Below are 23,269 nucleotides of genomic sequence, written 5' to 3' on the forward strand. Positions count from 1 at the left end.
AGAATGAATTTCCAGGGTGAGGAGGCTTCTGTGGCATTGAAGAGAAAGTCAATAGTCAGGGGGCAGCCAGGTGGCACAGTGGATAGAGTACTGGCCCTGGAGAGAGGAGGACCTGAGTTCAAATTTGGCCTCAGACACTTGACACTAGCTGTGTGACCCTGGACAAGTCACTTAACCTCAATTGCCTCACCAAAAAAAAAAAAAAACAACACAAAACAAGACATTCAATAGTCAGGAGTGGAGCCTAGAGAGAAATGAAGGGTAGAAGTCAGGAGATTTGAGTTCTCCACTTATTGTGTGACCTTGGGTAAGTCACTTTTATCTAGCAAATGAAGTGGTTTGTCTGATCTCTCTGAGTGGCTTGTTCTGGAGCTGGTGAAATACTTTAGCTTCCCTCCAGTTTAATTACTTTATCCAAACTGACTTCGTGTTGCCCTTTCTTTGTTGTGGGGAGGAGGGGTGAGAGAGGTCAGGAATGTGGGCATTGGTGGTAGTCAGGGGGAGGAGTGTAGGAATCTGACCTGGGCTAGAAGTCCAGATAGAGAGACTAGGGTTGGATTCCTCGGATGGGCTGAGTTTCCTGGAGCTTCACAAGAGTAAGTCTCTTGGGCTTTCTGGGAGGCTGGGTGGGATTAGCTGTAGTTATAACAGAGAGGAGAGAGCCATAGTGTGGGCCTAGAACAGACGCTTGGACTGGGGATATGGGATGTTTGTAGAAGGAAATCTGCCCTGGCCTCAGAGAAGCCCCACCCTGCAGGATGATTTGGCCTCCATAATCATGATCCTTTCAATACTTCCCTGTCCCAGAGGATCTCTGAGTTGGATTTAGGAAGCGTGTTGCCTTCAACTTGGATAGAGGCCCCGGGCTCCCTCCCCTACGTTAGTTCTTCTGGTCTGGTAAGGCAGCACAGCACAGTGAAAAGAGGCCTGGAATGATGAAGTCAGAGGACTGGGCGGGCTTTGAATCCTAGCTCTGTGGTTTCCCACCTGTGTGACCTTGGGCAAACCATTTGCCATCCCTGTCCCAGTTTTATGAATCTTTAAAACCAGGGGGTTGTACTGGGTGACTTCTGAGGTCCTTTGTAGCTCTGAATCTATGATGATCAATATCCCATGATTCCCCCCAGGGAAGGATCTGAGAAACTTTAACTGGATATCGGCCTGTGGATCCCAGCCTTTGGCTTAGAGATTCCAGTAGCTATCCCTTGCCTGGTGGGAAACTCTGCTTCCTTGGTTTAGGGAATCACCAGTTACTATCCCTAGAAAGTTGTTTGAGATGGTTGGGCTCTATAAACTTCTTAACTAATCAGGCTCTGGATCTTAAGTACTTGGCAAGAACTAGCTTTTCAGATTCAGTGCAATGAGCATGGAATTTAGCTGAGACTGGTAGAGATGAGCTCCCTGGAATTCTCTAATGAGAATTGTTGTTGTTGAGTCTTTTCAGTTGTGTCCAACTCTGCATGACCCCATTTGGGGTTTTCTTGGCAAAGACACTGGAGTGGTTTGCCATTTCCTTTTCCAGCTCATTTTACAAATGAGGAAACCGAAGCAAAAGGTTAAATGACTTGCCTAGGGTCACACAGCTAGTAAGTGTCTTAAGGCCAAACTTGAACCCAGGAAGATGAGTCTTCCTGACTCCAGGCCCAGCGCTCTATCCACTGCACCACCTAGCTGCAAGTATAATGAGGTTGGGGAAGCAGAATTCTTGCCACCATTTGGGTTAAATGAATAACTTTAACTCAACAATTTGGCATATCTGTTGTCTATTCTGTGATCTGCTCTGGGGCAAAGAGTGAGATAAAGCTCTCAAAGAATTATTGCTCCAACCTCCTGGAGAGACTAGTTGTTGTTTGCCCTTGGGTGATGTCATGACTTGCAGTGAATTGCTGTGCAAAGTCACCAGCCTCATTTTCCCTTCCAGAGCCATCTGGGTCCAGTGGCAAGATATACATCATAATGACTGGAGATGGCCCCAGATGTTTAAGGCAATTGGGATTAAGTGACTTGCCCAGGGCCACACAACTAGTAAGCGTCTGAGGTGAGATTTGAATTCAGGTCCTCACAACTTCAGGGCCAGTGCTGTATCCACTGTACCACCTGGCTGGTGGGGGAGACAAGTTGCGCGCATGTGAAAGAATTAGCAAATTAAAGCATATGATTTAGTCCTCAATTGTGTGTTTCAGACCGTAAGTGCTATCCAAGTTCCAAGGAGACAGAGGATATATGGCCTTGGGGAAATCTAGGAAGGCTTTCTGGAGGAGATCAGTACACAGTGAAGAATTTCTCCTTTCCTTTCCTTTCCTTTCCTTTCCTTTCCTTTCCTTTCCTTTCCTTTCCTTTCCTTTCCTTTCCTTTCCTTTCCTTTCCTTTCCTTTCCTTTCCTTTCCTTTCCTTTCCTTTCCTTCCCCTTCCCCTTCCCCTTCCCCTTCCCCTTCCCCTTCCCCTTCCCCTTCCCCTTCCCCTTCCCCTTCCCCTTCCCCTTCCCCTTCCCCTTCCCCTTCCCCTTCCCCTTCCCCTTCCCCTTCCCCTTCCCCTTCCCCTTCCCCTTCCCCGTCCCCGTCCCCGTCCCCGTCCCCGTCCCCGTCCCCGTCCTGTCCCGTCCTGTCCTCAGGGCAGTGAGGGTTAAGTGACTTGCCCAGGGTCACACAGCTAGTAAGTGCCAAGTGTCTGAGGCTGAATTTGAACTCAGGTCCTTCCGAATCCAGGGGTGGTGCTTTATCCACTGCGCCACCTAGCTGCCCCCACGGTGAAGAATTTAAATACTTAGCCCTTTGGAAGAAGATGGAGAAGGACTTCTTAGGCAGAAAGAGTAGCATGAAAGACATGAAGGTAGGAATGTATGTGATGTGCATGGGGAGCACAGAAGTTGTGTGTTGGGGAAGATGCTCCCCCTTCATATTCTAGATGCTCAGCACTATCATGGAATCTGTAATCTGGCAGTTTAAGAATATATGGTAGGGGGCAGCTAGGTGGCACAGTGGATGGAGCACCGGCCCTGGAGTCAGGAGGACCTGAGTTCAAATCTAGGCTCAGACACTTAACACTTACTAACTGTGTGACCCTGGGCAAGTCACTTAACCCCAATTACCTCACACACACACACACAAAGAATACATGGTAGATGAACTTGGAGTTTGCTCCTCAGCTTTGGGGATCTTTGGCCAGCTCTGGGTCTGGATTCCTGAGAGTCATTCAAGGTAGTGCCTGTTACCCTTCAGAAATGGTTGTCTGCATTCTGGAGAGCAATTTGGAATTATGCCCAAAGGGCGATAAAGCTGTGCATACCCTTTGACCCAGCAATACCACTTTTGGGTCTTTTGCCCAAAGAAATCATGGAAAGGGGAAAGGGACCCACATGTACAAAAATATTTATAGCTGCTCTTTACGTGGTAGCAAGGAATTGGGAGTTGAGGGGGTGCCCATCCATTGGGGAATGGCTGGACAAGTTGTGGTATATGAATACAATGGAATACTATTGTGCTGTAAGAAATGATGAGCAGGAGGAGTTCAGAGAAACCTGGAGGGTCTTGCGTGGGCTGATGATGAGTGAGATGAGCAGAACCAGAAGAACATTGTACACAGTATCATCAACATTGTGTGTTGACCTACTGTGATGGACTAGATTCTTCTCACCAATGCAATGGTACAGAAGAGTTCCAGGGAACTCATGATAGAAGAGGATCTCCAAATCCAAGAAAAAAAAAAAAGAACTGTGGAGTATAGATGCTGAATGAACCATACTACTTCTTTTGTTTTTGGTGCTGATGTTTATCTATTTTGAAGTTTGTTGTCATTGCTCTGATTTATATAACATGACTAATGCAGAAATATGTTTAATGTTATTATATATATATATAACCTATATCAGATTGCCAGCTGTCTAGGGGAGGGGGGAGGGAGGGGAGGGAGGGAGAAAAAATCTGAAATTGGAAAGCTTGTATAAACAAAAGTTGAGAACTATCTTTACATTTAACGGGGAAAAAATACTTTATTAATTAAAAAAATAAAATAAAAAAATGAGCTGGAAAAAAAAAAAGAAATGGTTGTCAGAGGGGCAGTTAGGTGGTGCAGTGGATAGAGCACTGGCCCTGGAGTCAGGAGGACCTGAGTTCAAATCTGGCCTCAGACACTTGACACTTACTAGCTGTGTGACCCTAGGCAAGTCACTTAATCCCAATTACCTCACCAAAAATAAATTAAAAAAAAAAAAAAGAAATGTTTGTCAGAGTCAGCTGGACTAGGAAACTGGGGACAGGGATTTTGCAGATGAGCCTTGTTTCATTGGGCAGTGAAGTCACTGTGGCATTGCATGGGAATTAAGTCCTCTTCCAATTCAAATGACTCCCATAGGGAATCCTTTTGTAAGGTGAAGAATCGTTCCTTAATTTATTCCCAGGGTCAAACTAGATTTTCGCATGTTTGGGTCCATCGAGGATATCTGTGCCTGACAGGAAAGGTAGTAACTGTGTTTCTGGCTACTGTTAGTCTAGGTTGTTCTAGCTGGAGAGAAGGACCAGATTCTTAGAATTGGCAAGGTTCTTCCTTAGGGATGTTTTAGGAGAGGGGAAAATGCTGGTTTTGGAATCCTAGCATCTAGATTCGAACCCTATCTCTGGTGCTTACTACCTGCCTAGTAGGCTAGTGGTATTTGTAATATAGAAATGAAATCAAGTTATAAGGTCCTTTTTGTGTTCCTCGGAGATGGATGCTTGGTCCAGTGAGTTGGATTGGAAGAGGAAATTGATTTTGCCTTCAAAGGAGCCCCACGCTTCAGGATGATTTACATTCTGTTAATACCGTAGAAATAATTTGAATAGGGAAAATGGTAGGACCAGATGTTGGGCCTAGAGTGAACCTGAGGCCCGCAAGTTCAAATCTAGCCTCCAACATGTCTTGGCTCTGTGACTGGGCAAACCATTTAACCATCTGCCTCCTTTTCCTCAACTATAAAATGGGAATTAACAACAGCACCTACCTCACGGGGTTGTCATGAGAACCAAATGAGACGATATCTATAAAGCACTTAGCACAGTGTCTGGCATATAGTAGGCGCTTAATAAATGTTTGTTCCCTTTTCTCTTGTCCCTATTCATCTGATCAAGATTGTCATGCTTGACAACACAGGAAGTACCCACATTGAGTTGGAGGAAACAGCCACATTCTTTTGTATCTTCTCTCCCCCTGAGGTTGGGAGAGGGTATCACCCATAATTTTTCCTCATACTCTAGTCATGGGGGCAGAGAAAAGGTGTCTGTGAACTTGGAATGAAAAAAAAAATACTAACTTTTAACTGAAAGTTAGCATTTCCTTCAATTGTGTAATATTATTCTGACAAGGGATCCATAGACTTCATCCAACATCTGAGGAGTCCATGACACACATACAGAAAAGGTTAAGAAGTCTTAGCCTCTCCTCCAGCCAGACCTTGCCTTTCTCTGTCCCAGGCAAGACGTTAGACTGCATTCCCCATGGGTGAGGAAGGCAGAAGTGGTTCAGCCAGCTGCCCAGAATTGAGCCCTATCACAAAAATTCTTCCCTCAGGGTTTCTTAAGAACCTTGGATCCATTGCAGGGAAAATCCAGTAAGTAGCTTCGGAATCCTATCTCCTCCTGCATCTTGAGGGAGGAGAGGAAGCTGTGGTTTCTCCCTTTTCCCTGATTGTGTCGGTCACTCTGCAGATCAGTTGGTGCTGAGTGCTTCCTGTGTGCCTAACCTTGTGTGAGCCCTTTGAGGGAGCCAACAGGAAGAGGAGACAAATAAATAGGGCAACAAGACCCAGAGAGCTCCATGACATCGGATATGACTAAGTGCTAATGAGTGTGGCGTGTGGCATGGACAATGAGAGCTGTGGGAATTCCATAGAGGGGAGGGATCTTTCTGAGATGTAGCAATTGGAGAGAGAGGCTCCATAGTCCTGGTAGGACCTGAGTTGGGCCTTGAAGGATGGGTATGGTTGGTATGATAGGTGGGGAGCAGAAGCTATTCCAATCTTGTGTTCAAAGGTGTGGAAGCTGGAAGAGGCAAGAATGTGTTCATGGGGGCAGCTAGGTGGCGTAGTTGACGGAGCACCGGCTGGGAGTCAGGAGGGCCTGAGTTCAAATCTGACCTCAGACACTTAACACTTACTAGCTGTGTGACGCTGGGCAAGTCACTTAACCCCAATTGCCTCACACACACACACCAAAAAAAAAAAAAAAAAAAAAGAATGTGTTCATGGGTGTGTATGGAAGGAAGAGACTGGAACCCTGACCTTAAGGAGTTGGGAGGACAAAACATGTTTCCCAAAAACTCTTAAAAAGAATTGAAGACAGGGTTAAGAAAAAGGTGAGATCAATGGTCTGGGACAGTGCTTTTGCAGATGAGCAAATGAGTGATTCTGAGGCCTATGAGTTAGATTCATTGCCCTTCCCCCCTGATCTCCCACCTTAGGTGGCAGGGTGGTGCAGTGGATAGAATGCTAGGCCTTGAGTCAGAACAAGCTGAATTCAAATGTAGCCACTTAATAAATGCTTATTCCCTCCCTCTTTCAGTGAACAAATAGCTGCTATCTCTTCTTACATAGACACAAATCACTTAACCTCTCTGTGCCTCAGTTTCCTCATCTGTAAAATGGAGATAATAATAGCACCTAGCTGGGGTCTAATGAGTTAATATATGTAAAGTGTTTTGCAAACCTTAAAGAGCTACATAAATGTTAGTTATTTTTATTGTTATTATTATACTAGTAGTCATTGAGATGATACCAAAGCATTTCGCAATCTTTAATATGTAACTGCTAGTTATTGTTGTTATACAGAATGAGTCTTCTCCTTCTCCCCTTTAGGTATTTGAACATAGTGCTCTTGGTTCTTCCCAAATCTTCCGCCATTCTAGGTCTCCCCAGCATCCTGGACCCTCCCTTGTCTCTCAGTGACTCCCTTAAAACCTAGTGCCCATGGGGCAAATGTTGAGAAGTTACCGGGAAACAGCACAGGAATTAGAGTTGAATTTTAAGCATCTTTCTCCTTCCCTCTAGTTATAAGAACCTGGTGACTCCTGTGTGTGATCCAAGTGGAGGAAAATAGAGGGAGGCTATCTCCTGTGGTCTGGGCACTGTGCAGATTCATACAGTCTAAAATTATTGTGGAGGAGGGGAGGAGGGGAGGTCAGGACAGTTTGGTGGTAGGGAGAGAGGGAGGTACTTGTCTACTTCTATCGAGTGACCTCAGTGACTTTGCATTCTAGGGTGGGACAAGAGCTTTTCCTAGATCAAGGATGAAGAGAGGAAAGGAGAGGAGAGGAGAGGAGAGAGATAGAGGAGAGAGAAAGGAAAGGAGAGAGAGAGGAGAGACACACACAGAGAGACTTTTAACTGAAGAGGGTGAGGGGCAGACGGTGGAATGTGTACCCTGGGCCCCAATCCATTCATCCAGTATCTGGCACACCCCTAAAGATTCAGGAGGATTCTGTCATTTAGATTTTTACACCTAGGCTCAAGGAGCATTCCTATCCTATCCTTGTTCCCAGTGGAGCTGACCAAGGACATATCACTTCCTTTCTCTGGGTTGGCCTTGGTCTTAAGTGGACCCCAAGCTATTCTTTACCAGCCCAACAGCATCTGATCATTGTTGGGGCAACTTGGCAGAGGCAGGTAGTAGAGGATGGCTGGATGGAAGAGTTATCCTGTGGTGTCTTAGAACTGACAGAAACCTTATAGATGCAGTGGTTCTTAATTAATTAATTAATTAATTCATTCATTCATTCATTTATTTTGCAGGCAATGGGGGTTAAGTGACTCGCCCAGGGTCACACAGCTAGTAAGTGTCAAGTGTCTGAGGCCGGATTTGAACTCAGGTACTCCTGAATCCAGGGCCTGTGCTTTAACCACTGCACCATCTAGCTGCCCTGGTTCTTAAATGATTTAGTCCCAAGACCTCTTGACACTTTTTTTGGGGGGTGGGGCAATGGGGGTTAAGTGACTTGCCCAGGGTCACACAGCTAATTAGTGTCAAGTGTCTGAGGCTGGATTTGAACTCAGGTACTCCTGAATCCAGGGCCGGTGCTTTATCCACTGCGCCACCTAGCTGCCCCCTCTTGACACTCTTAAAAATTATTAAGGACTTCTCAGACCACCCACAAAGAGCTTTTGTTTATGGGGGTTATAGCTATTGGTATTTGTTGGTGTTCATTTGTTCAGTCATGTCTGACTCTTCATGACCCTGTGGACCCTACTCTCCAGGGGTTTTCTTGGCAAAGATACTGGAGTGGCTCGCCATTTCCTTCTCCACAATCCACTTTTACCATATTAGAAATTGAAAGTCTTACTGTTATGAAGATAGTTTTGACCTCATGGAGCCCCTGAAAGGGATTCCCAGACCACACTTGGAAAACATCTGCCTTAGATGCTTTGGACCATTTTACAAAAGAGAAAACTAAGGCTTAGAGAAGGGAAATGATTTACCCAAGGTCACACAGTGAGCGACTGGCAGAAGAAAGACTAAAACTTGGGTTTCTGTTTACTCTGCCACACCACTTTGGGTAAATCCCTTAACCTGAGTCCTTGGGCCTCCATTTCCTCCACTGTAATTATAATCTCCTGCATGCATTTAGCTCTCTTTGATTTCCCAAGTACTTTCACATTGGTCCTCTCATTGGATTGTCACAAAGACTGACTGAGAGACAGGGCAGAGATTATTACACCTGTTTTACAGATTGGCAGGATGAGGGCCAGAGAAATACCCAAGGTCACATGTTGAGTTTATGACTGACCCATGCAATCCTTGTATTTAGGCGTCCTGAGTCCCAGCTTGAAACATGATCCCTTATATGGTGGGAATCCTGACAGTGACTTTTTTAGGGAGCTCCAAGAAGTCTAAAAAGTCACAACACACATTGCTCTGTTGATGAGACGGCAAGATGAAGGGCCACATACCAGGTGGGTTGAGTCACTGCCGCGGCTGAAAGTCTGTTAGACCCCTTTGTTCAGATGGGCTCTCTAGGCCTGGCCAGCTCCATGGCCAATTTTGTATTTAACTTACTCTTTCCTTTCAGTAAGACAATTGGACATTTCTGGTAATTTAGTTGTCTTTCCTAATTAAGAGTGGCATTAAAATAATCTCTTGTTCCTCCTGGGGTTTCCACTGGAGCCTCCGTACTCCATACGTTTCCTGGCAATCCCCGTGGGCTTTCTCTGACATAGGAAATTTTAAAGTGGGTATGCCTGGGCCATGATATTCTGAGTATTTCCTGGCTCTCTAGACTGTCAGAAAAGTGTCAGGGAGAGAGAAGGAGGTGTGGAACAAGATACAGGATATCTTCTAGCCGATTCTGGATCACATTTGGATCTGTGGGCCAAGGTTCTCAAGTAGAATGCAGTTGCAGAAGGGAGAGAAGAGAGGGGTTTCTCATGCCCAATTTGCAAATCTGAGTCCCAGTGTCCTATTTCCGATCTATGCCCCCTACCCCATCATAATTTTCCCTTGAATGATTCTTTTAGAGAAGGGGAGATGTCTAGGTGCCTTGGTAAGGGGGTGGTGGGGATGCTTGAGACTAAATTTGAATCCAGCTTTCCAGGGAAATGGACCAGATTGAGGACCAGGCTGCCACACTTCCTGGGAGTTGTAGCCAAGTGAGATAAGACTAATACCCTTAAGCCTGGTACTTTGCAAAACACTATGAGATCCATTTCCTCATTTAGTCTTCACAGCAGCCCTGTAAGGGAGATAGTGGAGGGGATCACTTATCACCTCACTTTCATCAGGGTCACTCAGTACTATACTGAAAGAGCACTGGGGACAGGGGCATGGGAGATCTGAGATCTTTTTTTTTAATGTTTTAATTTCTTATTTATTTTTAGCATTCTTTTTAAAATTTTGAGTTCCAAATTCTCTCCCTCCTTTCCACCTGCTCTCATACCCACTGAGAAGGCAAGTAATACAATATCATTATACATGTGAAATCATGCAAAACATTTCCATATTAGCTATATTTTTTAAAGTAAGAAAAGTTTTTAAAAAGTGAGAAAAATGATACTTCATTTTTCACTCAGAGTATATCAATCAGTTCTCTCTCTCAGGAGGTGAATAGCATTTATTTCATTGTGAATCCTTTGGAATCATCTTGAAACAATTGTATTGATTAGAGTTGCCAGGTCTTTCACAGTTGATCACCATTGCAACAGTGCTGTTGTAACGTGCATGATGGAGATCTGAGTTCTAATCTCAGCTCTGCTTCTGACATCACATGCCCTTGCACAAGTCATTTCCCTTCTCTAGGCTTCAATTTCTTCATTTAAAAAATAAGGGGGGACTGGGGCAGCTAGGTGACGCAGTGGATAGAGCACCAGCCCTGGAGTCAGGAGTACCTGAGTTCAAATCCGGCCTCAGACACATAACACTTACTAGCTGTGTGACCCTGGGCAAGTCACTTAACCTCAATTGCTTCACCAAAAAAAACCATATAATAAGGAGGGGGCAGCTAGGTGGTGCGGTGGATAGAGCACTGGCCCTGGAGTCAGGAGGACCTGAGTTCAAATTCAGCCTCAGACTTAACACTTACTAGCTGTGTGACCCTGGGCAAGTCACTTAACCCCAATTGCCTCACAAAAAAGGGGGGGGGTGAAGTAAAGTTGAACTGGGTGACCTCTAAGATCCCATTTAACTTGATGTATTTGATTCCTTGTTTTCATTCACATACCCATTTGACTGAAAACAAGAGGTTGTAATGATTTTCCCAAGTTCCTTTTGAAAGTTGGCAAATTCTGGATAATAACTTGGGTCTTCTCGCTCTCCATCCAATGGCCTTGCTTCTCCCCTGATTATTGATTGAACTTTGGGTCAGTTTTCTGCCTGACCAGCAAGGGAAACATTTAAATATGAAAACCTGTAGGTACACAGGCAAGGCACCCTATCTGATAAGGTAATTTGGAGGATCAAACAAGATAGTGTATGAAGTACTTTGTAAACTAAAGTGCTCCCTGTCAACTGGTTGGGTTTTTTTTAGGTTTTATTGATACTTTTATAGTTTTTTAATTGATGGCTTTTTGAGTTAGAGGTCAGATGATCTGGCTTCTAATCCTACCTCTTCTATCGACCATTTTTTTTTTCTTTTGCAGGGCAGTGAGGGTTAAGTGACTTGCCCAGGGTCACACAGCTAGTAGATAATCAAGCGTCTGAGGCCAGATTTTGAACTTAGGTTCTCCTGAATCCAGGGCAAGTGCTTTATCCGCTGTGCCACCTAGCTGCCCCCTATTCATGGCTTTTTAACATTAATTTCTGAACATGCCTCACCCACCCACCCCACCGAGTGACCTTGTAACAACAATTTAAAAAAAAAAGAAAAAAATTTTTTTAGCAAAACTAAACAATATAAACTGTGGCTGGTAGTGTGTGTAATATTCTATACCCATAGTCCTAATGGGACTTTGTAATGAAAGAAGGGAGCTTCGGGACAGCTAGCTGGCTCAGTGGATAGAGCACTGGCCCTGGATTCAGAAGGATGTGAGTTCAAATCTGGCCTCAGACACTTAACACTTACTAGCTGTGTGACCCTGGGCAAGTCACTTAACCCAAATAAAAAGAAAGAAAGAAGGGAGCTTCATTTTCTCTGCTTTTCCCTGGGGTCAAGCTTGGTTATCAGACTACCAAGTCACCTGTTCTTATGGGACAAGCTGGGAGCAGAATGGAGGTTACAGGTCAGAAGCAACATGGTATTCTGGAACAAGCCCAGACTTTGGAACCCATGGGCTTGAGTTCTAATTCCAAACCCTTGCAGTCTTGGGCCCCAGTCTTATCAATCATAAATGAGGGAGGTTTCTTTAGATCAGAGATGTCAAGTGTATGGCCTATAGGCCCACAGCATACCTGAATGCAGCCCAAACCAGATTAAAATGTACTAGATTAAAATAAATAAAGCTATAATAAGACACAGATAATATTAATACATGGTTTTCTAAGTCAATGTGTCTTGCTGGGATTTTTATGTATGGTATAGTGGCTCCTCTTTCTCTTTGAGTTTGAGACTGTTGGTTTAGATGATCTAATTAAGAATCTGATTGGTTTCAATTTCTAACTCTAAATACCTAAAGGTCCTTTGTGTGTCATCCTCTGCCCCCTCTTAGGTGCCCAGAAGTGGCAAAGTGAGGCAGGCTTTACTGCCCTTCCTGGAAGGATAAAGAACAGGCAACAAGGCTGTCTGAAAGGGAATCTTGAAGTTGGTCAAGCCCTCAGAGCAAGGGCTCTTAATCCGTGCTCTGCAGATGGATTTCAGATCTATAATCTTGGCTGGAAAAAACAAAATAGATCTTTATTTTCACTAACTTTTTCTGGTTTCCTCAGCCATCCTATGTATTTTATTTTTTAAAAATTTTCTGAAAAAGGGGTCTGTCTATAGGTTCCACCAAACTGGCACGACAAAAACAGGTTATGAACCCCTCCAAGGAGAGACAAGTGTGGCTCCCAGTGCCTTAATCCAGCCTTCTCTCCCCTCACATCCCCAGCTGATTCGTTCTCATAGTATTTATCGAGTGCAGCCCCCAAAGTGGCCTCAGACTTCTCACACCTGCTTCCGCTGGGCTCTGGCCCATCAGGATCTTAAGTACAGAAAAATTCCAGTCAAGTAGGTTCAGCAGAGGGAACTTAATACCATTTATTTTTCTTAAACCAAAAAATTCCAGCTTTATTCCCCCGCCCCCATCCCCACCCCTGCTGTCCAGTCTCTATGCTGATCATTTCTTTCCTCTCACACATCCAGGTGGATTGCATTGGGAACTCCCTGGAGCGCAGAGGGCTGGGGTTAGGGTTCAGGACTCCTCAAGTTGGGGTTGGGGAGCAGAGCTAGGTTTGGTCATTTGGGGAGTTGTGAAGAAGATAGCACCAGTGTGGGTCTTTCAAGGGAGATGGGTACTTCCGTTTCTTTCTGAGGCCAGACTAGGGTAAAATACAGTTGAAAAGCCCAAGGCTGGCAGGGAGGTGCCCCCCAAATTCAGTTAGGGTAACCTTTCCTTTCTTGGCCCTGTCTTCAGGGAAGCTGGGGAGGTCAGCAGCCCCGGGGGTGGGGTGGGGGGAGTAATCACCTCCCCATTCTTGAGATAATGTTGGATTGAAGTAAGCCTGATTCTCCAGGTGACTGTAAAACTGAGGGAGAAATGCAGAATTTGTAGAGCTGAATTAGGGGAGTTTGTTACGGGGGAGAGGCCTTGCTGGGCCCTTGGGAGGTAGCAGAGATTGTTGCCCGGGGCAACAGGCTAGCTGTAGCAGACGGTTGCCTGGTGACCCTCAGGAAGGGATTCCAGGGTGATTGTGGAGAATACCAAGCCAGGAGGCCCCTGGCCCCGGCAGAAAGAAAGCTGGGGGGAGGGGGGGGGCGGTGAAGAGAAGGGAATGCAGCGCGGGCTTGGAGGCCAACAAAGGGAGAGGGGACCAAGTTGGGGAGGGAGGATGGGCACTGCTGCAGAAACAAGGCAGCTGGGAATTCGGGAGGGGCCTAGTGGAGTGTGAAAGCAAGCCGTCTTGACCAATCTATCCCCACATCCAGGCGTATGCTCCCCAAAATATAGCAGAGCCTTTTAATTTAGGCACATGAGAGTGGGAGGAAGAGAAACAGGTGGGGAGCCCTAAATTTAAATCTTTTTTTTTTCTTCCCTTTTCCTTGTTTCTCCTTGTCCCTGCCTCATTGGAGCTTAGTTTGGGGGAAAGACTCTTAAAAAGTTTGGAAGTTGAAGGAGGATAGGTGGGGTATTGACAGGGATTTTGGTCCCCAAGAGGGATGGGTGGTGAGTGGGTGTAAGTGGGAATAGGGAGACACACAGTTCCCTGGCTTGCTGGATCTCTTCCTGGCATCCACACCCGTTCATCCACCCTGTCAGATGTTCTTACAGGCATTACCACTCCGTAGGTAAATCTGTCCTGAGTACCTAGTATGGGTCTAGTTCTGTTGGGGAAACAGAAGAAGCTCCTGTCCTCGGGAGGCCTTGAGATAATGTCCTGAAGCAAAAAGAACAGTGGCCTAGGAATCAGGAGACTTGTGTTTGAGTCCTTCTTCTGCCTTTACAGGACCTTGGACAAGTCACTTGCCACCTGCGGGCTTCAGTTTCCTTCTCTGTAGAAATGGGGAGATGGGTGGGTAATTGAAGAGCACAGCCTAGCAGTTCTAGACCTGAGTTCTGTCTCCGAGGGCTTGGGAGGAATGTTAAATAGCTCATCCTTCTTGGTGATGATACAACTCAAAGGCTCAGAACCAGAGTTTGAGTTCTAACTCCACAGCTTACTGGGTGACCATGCTTAAGTCATTCAATTGCTATGGACCTCATCTGTAAAATGGAGTCAGTAGTCTAGATGGGTCTCAAAGGTTCCTTTCCAGTTGTAGATCTGTAATTCTGTAATCCACTGACCCATTTTACCTCATTAAGTTAGGGATATCTTCAAATAATACATCGCACACAGTAGGTGCTTAATGTTTGAACTGAACATGGTGGTTTCCCTTCGTGAACCCACAGGGCTATGCCTCTGCCTTTCATGGGAGAGGATATTAATTCTACTTCCCGACCTCTCTGTAGCTCTCTGAAGCTTACAAAGTACTTTGATATTCATCACCAAAGGATTGAGTCTTAAAGGAGAACTGGAAGGAAGACAAAGCTGAGATTTTCATCCCCGTTAGGCAGATGAGGATACTTCAGGAACTGAAGTGACTTGCCCAAAGCCAACCATGAATCAGTGTGTCCAGACTCCTCCTCAGCCAGGATCCCCTATACTCCTCTGCCTCCTTGGTATAATGCTTTGAGTTAAGACACAATTTAAAACCTAAAATAAATGGATATGGAGGAAGGCAAGGGCAAATCAAGAGAGGCAAACAGGTTGTGAATGGGTTAATGGTACGAAGGAGATAATTCTGGATGGAGAGGCAGTACTGACAAAAGTGAAGAGAGGAGTTTTGTTTTGCCAGACAAGATGAAGGGATAAAGCTTTATTTAGGGAGATGGCGACACTGTTCCTGGGAGAAAGGCTATTTTGGGTTAGAGGGATGGAGGAAGTGGGAAGAGAGATGGAGGAAGTGGGTAGCTTATCAAGTCAACAAGCATTTGTTAAATACCTACTATGTGCTAAGCGCTGAGAACACAAAGAAAAGCAAAAACAATCCATGCCCCCAAGGAGTTTATAATCTAATGGGGAGGGCAACATAAACCAAGATCAGAGATGTCATCCACAAGGAGAGGGGAGATTTGTGGGCATCTTTCCCATCCAATAATTGAGATACCTACACTGGACAGGTTGTACTGGTTAGTTTAGCCTGTTCTTTCTGCCTGAAAACTATCCATTTGTCAGTCAACAAACATTCACTAGGCATGGAATATTTGCACCACACTTTGGAGGATACTGAGGCTAACAGGATTTGGTCCTTGACCTCAAGAAATTTACAGTCTAGCTGGGAAGAAGGAGCTGGGGAAAATATAAAAGGAAGTAACAACTTAGTGGATAGAACACCAGACTTGTAAGTCAAGCCCCCCCCAGGTTTGAATCCCATCTCAAATATTTGTAAATTGTGTTGATTGGTCAGTAAGCTCTTATTAAGCACCTACTATGTTCTAGGCACTGTTCTAACTGCTGAAGATACAAAAAGAGGCAAAATGCAGTCCCTGCCTTTGAGGAGCTGTATATAGCTTATCTATATAGACAGGATGAATTAGATATAAACAACAGTCATCTAACTTCTCAGAGCTTGGCTTCTTTATCATCTCTAGTGGGGAATGGAGAGGTGGGGAGGGAGACGAGGAGGCCCAAACCTGTAATTTCACCTACAGGACTCATGGTTTGGAAACTCAAGTAATGCAGAGCAGCCACTTGAATGCAACTTCTAATCTTAGAGAGTTACCTGGGATTACTGAGTTGCCTCTGCTACTAATGCAGTAGGGGACTGTGTCCTTACCCACCCTAGGTTTCCACTAATTGACTTTAAGAGGTAGACAGACGTGTTAATTTTCTAACTGGGTGGGGGTGGGGCACATGAAAGTAGAGGGGAAAGAAAATATAGGGTAGTAGGGACTAGGTGCACGATCTAAGCTAGGGTCACAGAAGGGTTCAAGAAAGATCTTAAAGACTTCTTTGGAAAAGCTCCAGGAGGGAGCTGGCTGAGTTGATCTGGCTAGTATTCTTTCTGGATTCCATACTGAGTAAGCAGATTTAAGTCTTTTTCCCCCTCTACTGTGTCAACTGAAAAACCCCAGGAGCCTCTAACTAGTTCTCACCACTGCCCATGTTAATTGTGGTGCTATGGACTGTTTCTTTTCAAGTTCTGGTGATAGTAATATGAGAATGCTCATAAGTAGGTAGAGCAAAGTATACTTCTCTAGTTTCTGCTAAACTGGTGTTCTATTCTATCACCATGCTAGGCTTTATTATTACCTATGGTATAGTATTACCTATGTTATATACCTATTATTACCAAATGCCAGGCATTTGTTGAACCCTGAATTCCCCTCTGTGGGCCTCAGTTTCTTTCTCTGTAAAATGAAGGAGCTGGAATAAATGACCTCTGAGGTCCCTTTCAGCTCAGATACTCTTATGGCTTTAGAATGCCTAGGATGGGGGGGGGGGCAGCTAGGTGGTGCAGTGGATAGAGCACCAGCCCTAGATTCAGGAGGACCTGAGTTCAAATCCGGCCTCAGACATTTGACACTTACTAACTGTGTGACCCTGGGCAAGTCACTTAACCCCAATTGCCTCACCAAAAAAAAAAAAAAAAGCCTAGGATCTGTAATAAGTCCTAAGGGAATTCAGAGAGGGGGAAAGATCAGTCTCCTGAGGTTCTGGAGCAGTCTGAGAAATATCTTAATGGAGGAAGTGAGCCTGGAGGTGGACCCTGAAAGATCCACAGAGTTTGGGGAGGCGAGTTATAGGAACGAAGGCTGAGCCTGAGCTGATCTGAGTTGTTTTCTCTTCAGGGCTCCAAGCCAGCCGAGGTGCCCGATGCTGGCTCTGACTTTTAAGGATTTCTCTCATGTTCAATTCCCCAGTCTCTACTTCCTCTCTGAAACACATACAGCACAAGAGCCTGCTGGCTCCTACTAATGCTAACCGGTTTCTTCCCCTGATCCTCATTTCCAGTCAGAAGTAGAGCTGATTAAAGAATAATCATTTTGCAGTTGATGGAAATTTCCTTCTCTGAGCTCTGCATCCTTTGCTCTGGGTATAGAAATGGAAACAGGACACAGCACAGAGCTGACACCAAAGAGCACCCAGGGCTTCTTAGAGCAAGGATTTTCTAGCTCCAGAAAAGGTCGGGGGGGGGGGGGGGGGGGTTGGGGTGGGTGGGATGTAGGACTGCAGTGCGTCCTAGACTCTGGTATGATAGAATCAAGACACAAAGGCTCCTGTCCCCTGTCTGCCACTAGTCAGTAGCATAACCTTGGGCTAGCAATCAAGGGCCCAGAATTCTGGCTTCCTTCCCAACCTTTAGACATTCCCCAGGAGAGTCAAGTGCTATCAAATTTGCCATAACAATTCTTATCATCCCTTCTCCTAAAACCTGTGTTTGGGGGGGGAAGTCTTTTGGAGAAGGAAGAGGAGACCAAATTTAGGTCTCATAAATCCAGCGCCATCCCACCCCCCAACATTCCCTAGCCACCGACCCTCAGGCAGTTGAGTCAACCAGTCTGTTCTGTACACCTTCTCGGGTTTCCAGTCCTTTGTCAGGTGCCAGGAGAACAGGGTAGAGATAATAAAGTAGAAAATGTGGTCCCTGCCCCCTGGAATGACTGGTTTTGTCAGGGAGACAAGACTAGCGTAAATGAGAGAGGATAGGGGCAGCTAGGTGGCGCAGTGGATAAAGCACTGGCCCTGGATTCAGGAGTATCTGAGTTCAAATCCGGCCTCAGACACTTGACATGCATGAGCTGTGTGACCCTGGGCAAGTCACTTAACCCCCATTGCCCTGCAAAAAAAAAAAAAAATGAGAGAGGACAGAAGGGGAATGTGAAATCACCTGTATAAGGCACAATGACACGGATGAGATAAATTATAAGAAGGAGAGATGGAGATGAGCCAGAGTAGGTGGGGAAGACTTCCTGTTCCTGGAGGTGACACAAGCCAGGCCTTGAAGCCTGGGCATCATTCCTGTAGATGGAAGGTGTCCCCAAACCCGGGAGACATTTGACTCTTTGGGAAGGGACACTGACTCAGGGCCCAAGGGAGACTGCTTTCCTTTTCTCTGTTTGGTTTTTCCTGTTTGTAAAATGGGTTTCCATGGGTATGTCCCCAGATGCTCAGCCCTCTAGACAGGTCACTGCACAGGTCAATCAAGTTAGCCCTGAAGGGGGTAAAGGGGTACTGGCAGATTTGTACAAGGTCTCCTTCCTTGCCTGCTGTAATTTTGTCCTTGACCCTGCCCTCCGAAGATATGGGGCCCCTGGTGTGGAGTTCACGGGTTTACATAAGGAGACAGCCACGGTCACACAGATGCACTTTTTGCCTGGCCAGGTAAGCATTGTTTCCCACCTCTCTTTCTCCTTTGCTCTTCCTGACTATTCCAATGGAACCCAGAGCCTGGAAACCCTTTCCTGGAGGCGGGTGGGCTCGCTGGTGGGTCCCTTAGCCTTGGCTTCCTCTAGGTAAACCCCCTTCCCCCCAACCAAGACCCTGAAAGCTCTGCCTTCTATCTCCCTAGGGCCAGCTCCTCACCTTGCTAGATGACAACACCCTCCACCTTTGGGGGATCTTTCAGAAGGATGGCTACTCCCACTTGGAGGAGACCCACAGCTTCCTCCTGCCGGGCCGCCCAGGGTTTGACAGTGCTAAGTACTCAATGCAACCTCCCCAGCCTCTCGCGCTCTCTTTTTCTCTCTCACACTTGTTTGGGGTGGGGAGTGGGAGCTAGATTTCTGGGCCAGGTTATAGAAGGGTGGGGAGTGTTCAGGAAATGCATCTGAAGTAGCATCAAACACCAGGAAGACCAGACCAAGGAATAAGGATGGATGACTAGGCCAATCATAATTAAGCTAGCCAGATGCCCCGATTTCAGAGGCATGGGGGTCTGAAACTTCTCAGGAGAGATTTCTCCTGAGATCCCCTCTTCTTCTCTTCAAAACAGGATTTACCCAAAGGAACAAGAAACAAATGCTTTTCTTTCTGGCTTTGTAGTCTTTGGGACCAGCTCTGTTGATAAACTCCTAAGTTAGGTCTTCCTCTTCTCCCATGGAACACACTGGGTGCCTTCATTTTAGGTCAAAAGCTGGCCCTTGGGGGGCCCTGAAGACTGGTGATAAGGGGACCCATTCTCTGTTCTGGGGCTCATGCTATCCCTAGGTATTTTTATGCTACGATGTGTCCCTTAAGCCCTTAACCCTTAAAATTCAGGTCCACCCTTAGATGAGCTACTTCTGTGGGTTTGCCCGGGCATCGGGGTCAGAACACGACCTCCATTTCTTTAAGACTCCAGCCATGGGGCGGCTAGGTGGCGCAGTGGATAGAGCACCAGCCCTGGAGTCAGGAGTACCTGAGTTCAAATCCGGCCTCAGACACTTAACACTTACTAGCTGTGTGACCCTGGGCAAGTCACTTAACCCCAATTGCCCCGCAAAAAAAAAAAAAAGAGTATATACTATGGGGGGTAGCTAGGTGGTGCAGTGGATAAAGCACTGGCCCTGGATTCAGGAGGACCTGAGTTCAAATCTGGCCTCAGACACTTAACACTTACTAGCTGTGTGACCCTGGGCAAGTCACTTAACCCCAATTGCCTCACTAAAAAAAAAAAAAAAAAAAAGACTGGCCATAATGATAGGGTTTTCTGCCCTTGGGGACTAGAGGCATTCTCTACTCCTCAACTTTTTCTCTGGCTTTCAGTTCAAATCCTATGTCCTGTGCCCAACACAGTCTGCTCCCAACTGCCCCCTTTAACCTGAAGCCTTAGCCCGAGGGCAACCTTTCTTCCTCAAGTTAAGCCCCCTTGGGGGCTGCTGGTTGTCTGGGGAACAGCTTCTCTGGTGCAAGATGAGCAGCCTGCTCGTGGGTAGCTCCACCAACATCTCAGTTTGCTTTTTTTTTTTTTTCCTTTGGTAAAGTGGGGCAAGGTAGAGAGTGAGCAGTGGGTGGCATGACTGGCATGTGTGGGGGGGTGCTGTTGCTACTGTGAACTCCCTGTCTGATCCACCCAGCTGGGCAATCTGCAGGGACAGCTCACCCAGAATGCTCTAGGCTGGGGAGAATGTGGAGTTTCTCGGCCCCCACAGTGGCATATCCCTGACTCCCATGCTTATTCAGGCTCTTGAACTTCAGGAGGAAAACCCCTTTTGGCTTAGAGTAAGGGAAATTGCCTTAGTCCTGGCCTAAGCTTGATCATATAGTAGTAGAAAAGGTTGGGATTGAGGGTTTTGTTGAACTTTTAGACCCCAAGCTACTAAGTGATTTGGAACAAGGAGACCATAGTCTCCTTGTCTGGACCTCTCAGGAACCTGCATTCAATCAGGAGAATTGTTTGAGAACTGAGGTGAGAGAGAAAAGTTAGGGAGGGAGCATTCTACTTTTCAAAGGACCCAGGAATTCTGGGGTACCACAGTGCCCTGCTTGGGATACTCCAGTCTTTGCTTTAAAATTCCAACATAATGCTGTGCCCTCCCTAACAGAGAGGATACGGATTAAAGATGTAGAATGAGATATGTGCTTTTGGACGTGACCAGGGTTGGACTTAATTTTGCTTGATTATGCACATTTATTACAAGAGTTTTGCTTTTCTTTTAGTAGATGGGGGGGCATGTGGAAGAGAAAGAAAATAAATGCTTGTTAATTGAAAAAAATGTTTTTAAATTGGAAACGACAAAAAAAATTAAGTTCTTAGCTAAGTCGGAATAGAAAATAGGACTATTTCTGATTGATGACAGCAGAACCCAGGCTAATAATAGGGATCATCCTTTTTCTGGCCTTGCGTTATCCCTGTCAGGATATCGGCGGAGGATTTGTCTCAGCCCTCTGCCCGCTTCCCCACTCTGCCCACTGGAGGTCCAGATGGTGAAGAAAGGGACTCTTGGTAGTATGTCATATAACACAGAAACAGGAGGGAGAGATACAAGTGTGACAGAGGCTGGTGCAGGGAAATGGCTTTGCTTTCGGGCATCCTAAGAGGTCCATTAACTACTTGCTGTCTTTCCTTCCTCTGGTGATGGGAACAAATAATATTCAAGCAGGCTCAAGGAAGTTGGATTAGATCAGGGGCTAAGGCTTTTTATCTGTACCAGTTTCCTGGATCTGGGCCTTAGAACCACATAGAGATATGTCTGTGAGGGCAAAGATCAAGGACGGGTGGGAGTGGGCACTTTTTGAGTGTTCTACTGTGTGTGTGTGTGTGTGTGTGTGTCTGTCTGTCTGTCTTTTTTTTTTTATTGAGGCTGTTGGGGTTAAGTGACTTGCCCAGGGTCACACAGCTAGTAAGTGTCAAGTGTCTGAGGCCAGATTTGAACTCAGGTACTCCTGACTCCAGAGCCGGTGCTCTATCCACTGCACCACCTAGCTGCCCCGTGTCTATCTGTCTTCATATATCAATATGAGATGGTCTGTTAGCACCATTAAGTTTGTGCCCAACCACCACCATGTCTGCCCCTGGGTCATTCTCTCACCAGAATAATTTATTTCTAGGAACACAAGCCCTTTCTAAAATCAGGCGAGACCCATGGTGTGCCCAGCCCAGGGTTCTGATGCCAACAGAGGCCATCAGGGGATGAGCTATGAAAGGAGAGAGTTTGAAGTATCCTCCTTAACCTTCGTTTCAAAGGTCTGGTGTATCTCAGCTTCTCTCAGTAACTGTGCCTGGCTCTGGTATTTGTCATCTAGTCCAAAGCCTCTCTGAAGGCATTCTCATTTTCTGCCTCTCATCTCTTGGAGGAGAGGAAGCCCCTAAGCCAGCTGCATGGAGCAGTCATTCCAAAGCATTTATTGGCCCCCTGGCCTCTAGTCATTCAGCAGATGTTCTTTAGGACTTTAGCCCCTGTCTCCTCCCAGTTCATTAATGGTTTCTGAGAAAATATCATGTCATGTGAAACAGCCCCACAGGAGCAATGTAATGTGACTGATGGGTTGGATAGTCTTGCAGTAAGATGCCTTTGACCTTTTTATTTTTTTTAAAATAATGTTATTGAGAAACATTGGCCGGGGCTCTGTGCAGAGACTATAGAATTGGACAAGACACAGCCCCTGCCCTCAAGGAGTGCAGAATCCAGTAGAGGATGTAGAACAACCCCCTAAAACAAAAGCTAGCAGAACAAGACTGTAGGAGTAAGTGTTCAAATTATGTTAGATAATAAGTGTTCTAGGAGATCAGTGAAGGCCAAGATAGTCAGGGAAGGCTTCCCAGAGGGGATGGGGTATATCCTGGGACTTTGAAGGATGGCTAGAATTTGGGCTGGGGGGGAGGGGAGAGGATAAGATGAGCATTCAAGTAAGGAGGAGGAGAGAAAAAGAGAGAAATTGTGAGTAAAGGCAGTGATAGGAATAAATATGGTATATGCGTGCCCAATGAGGACACTTCCTAGACTAAAGTGGTGGTGGGGTGTGTGTGTATGTGTGACAGAGGGAGAAAGAGAACAGTGGAATATAGTCTGCATAGTCAAACACTCAATCAACAAGCATTTTTAAAGTGCCTACTATGAGGGGCAGCTAGGTGGCACAGTGGATAAAGCAACTGGCCCTGGATTCAGGAGGACCTGAGTTCAAATCTGGCCTCAGACACTTGACACTTACTAGCTGTGTGACCCTAGGCAAGTCACCTAACCCTCATTGCCCTGCAAAAATAAACAAACAAATAAATAAATAAACAATTTAAGTGCCTACTATGTGTCAAGGATGCTAGATGCTAGGGATACAAGAATGAAGAAACCCCAGCTGAGCTTACATTCTAATGGAGGAGACAACAAACGCATATAAAAATAAACATATATATGTATATACACATAGATACAGCATAAATATAAAGTTAATAAATAGATATGGACAGGGGTGTGCTGGTAAATGACAACTGGCTCTCCAAGAAAAAAAAATGTATGCACAACAACTTTTAAATTTAATTTGTATTATTAACTCTTTCTTAAGTCTAGATAGTCGGGCAGCTAGCTGGTGCAGTGGATAAAGCACTGGCCCTGGATTCAAGAGGACCTGAGTTCAAATCCGGCCTCAGACACTTGATACTTACTAGCTGTGTGACCCTGGGCAAGTCACTTAACCCTCATTGCCCCACAAAACAAACAAAAAAAAAGCAAGCAAACAAAAGTCTAGATAGTCCGTGAAACAAGCACCAAGTTCCAGCACTTGCTGGT

At 45.7% G+C, this 23,269-nt stretch overlaps 1 protein-coding gene across 4 annotated transcripts in view; it reads left to right on the forward strand.

The window, feature by feature from the left end:
- LLGL1 (LLGL scribble cell polarity complex component 1) overlaps positions 1-23,269 on the forward strand; it is a 103,481-nt gene that overhangs the window by 33,670 nt on the left and 46,542 nt on the right. For 2 of the 4 annotated variants that reach the window (XM_043978137.1, XM_043978136.1), the window contains exons 3-4: positions 18,368-18,449; positions 18,637-18,767. In XM_043978137.1, the coding sequence (XP_043834072.1) occupies positions 18,368-18,449; positions 18,637-18,767 (213 nt within the window). Of the gene's footprint in view, positions 1-16,929; positions 17,145-18,367; positions 18,450-18,636; positions 18,768-23,269 lie in introns of those variants that run through there. The other 2 variants (XM_043978139.1, XM_043978138.1) reach the window with 2 other exon arrangements.

Source organism: Dromiciops gliroides, chromosome 1, assembly GCF_019393635.1.
Source record: "Dromiciops gliroides isolate mDroGli1 chromosome 1, mDroGli1.pri, whole genome shotgun sequence".
In the NCBI taxonomy this organism is placed as follows: Eukaryota; Metazoa; Chordata; class Mammalia; order Microbiotheria; family Microbiotheriidae; genus Dromiciops; species Dromiciops gliroides.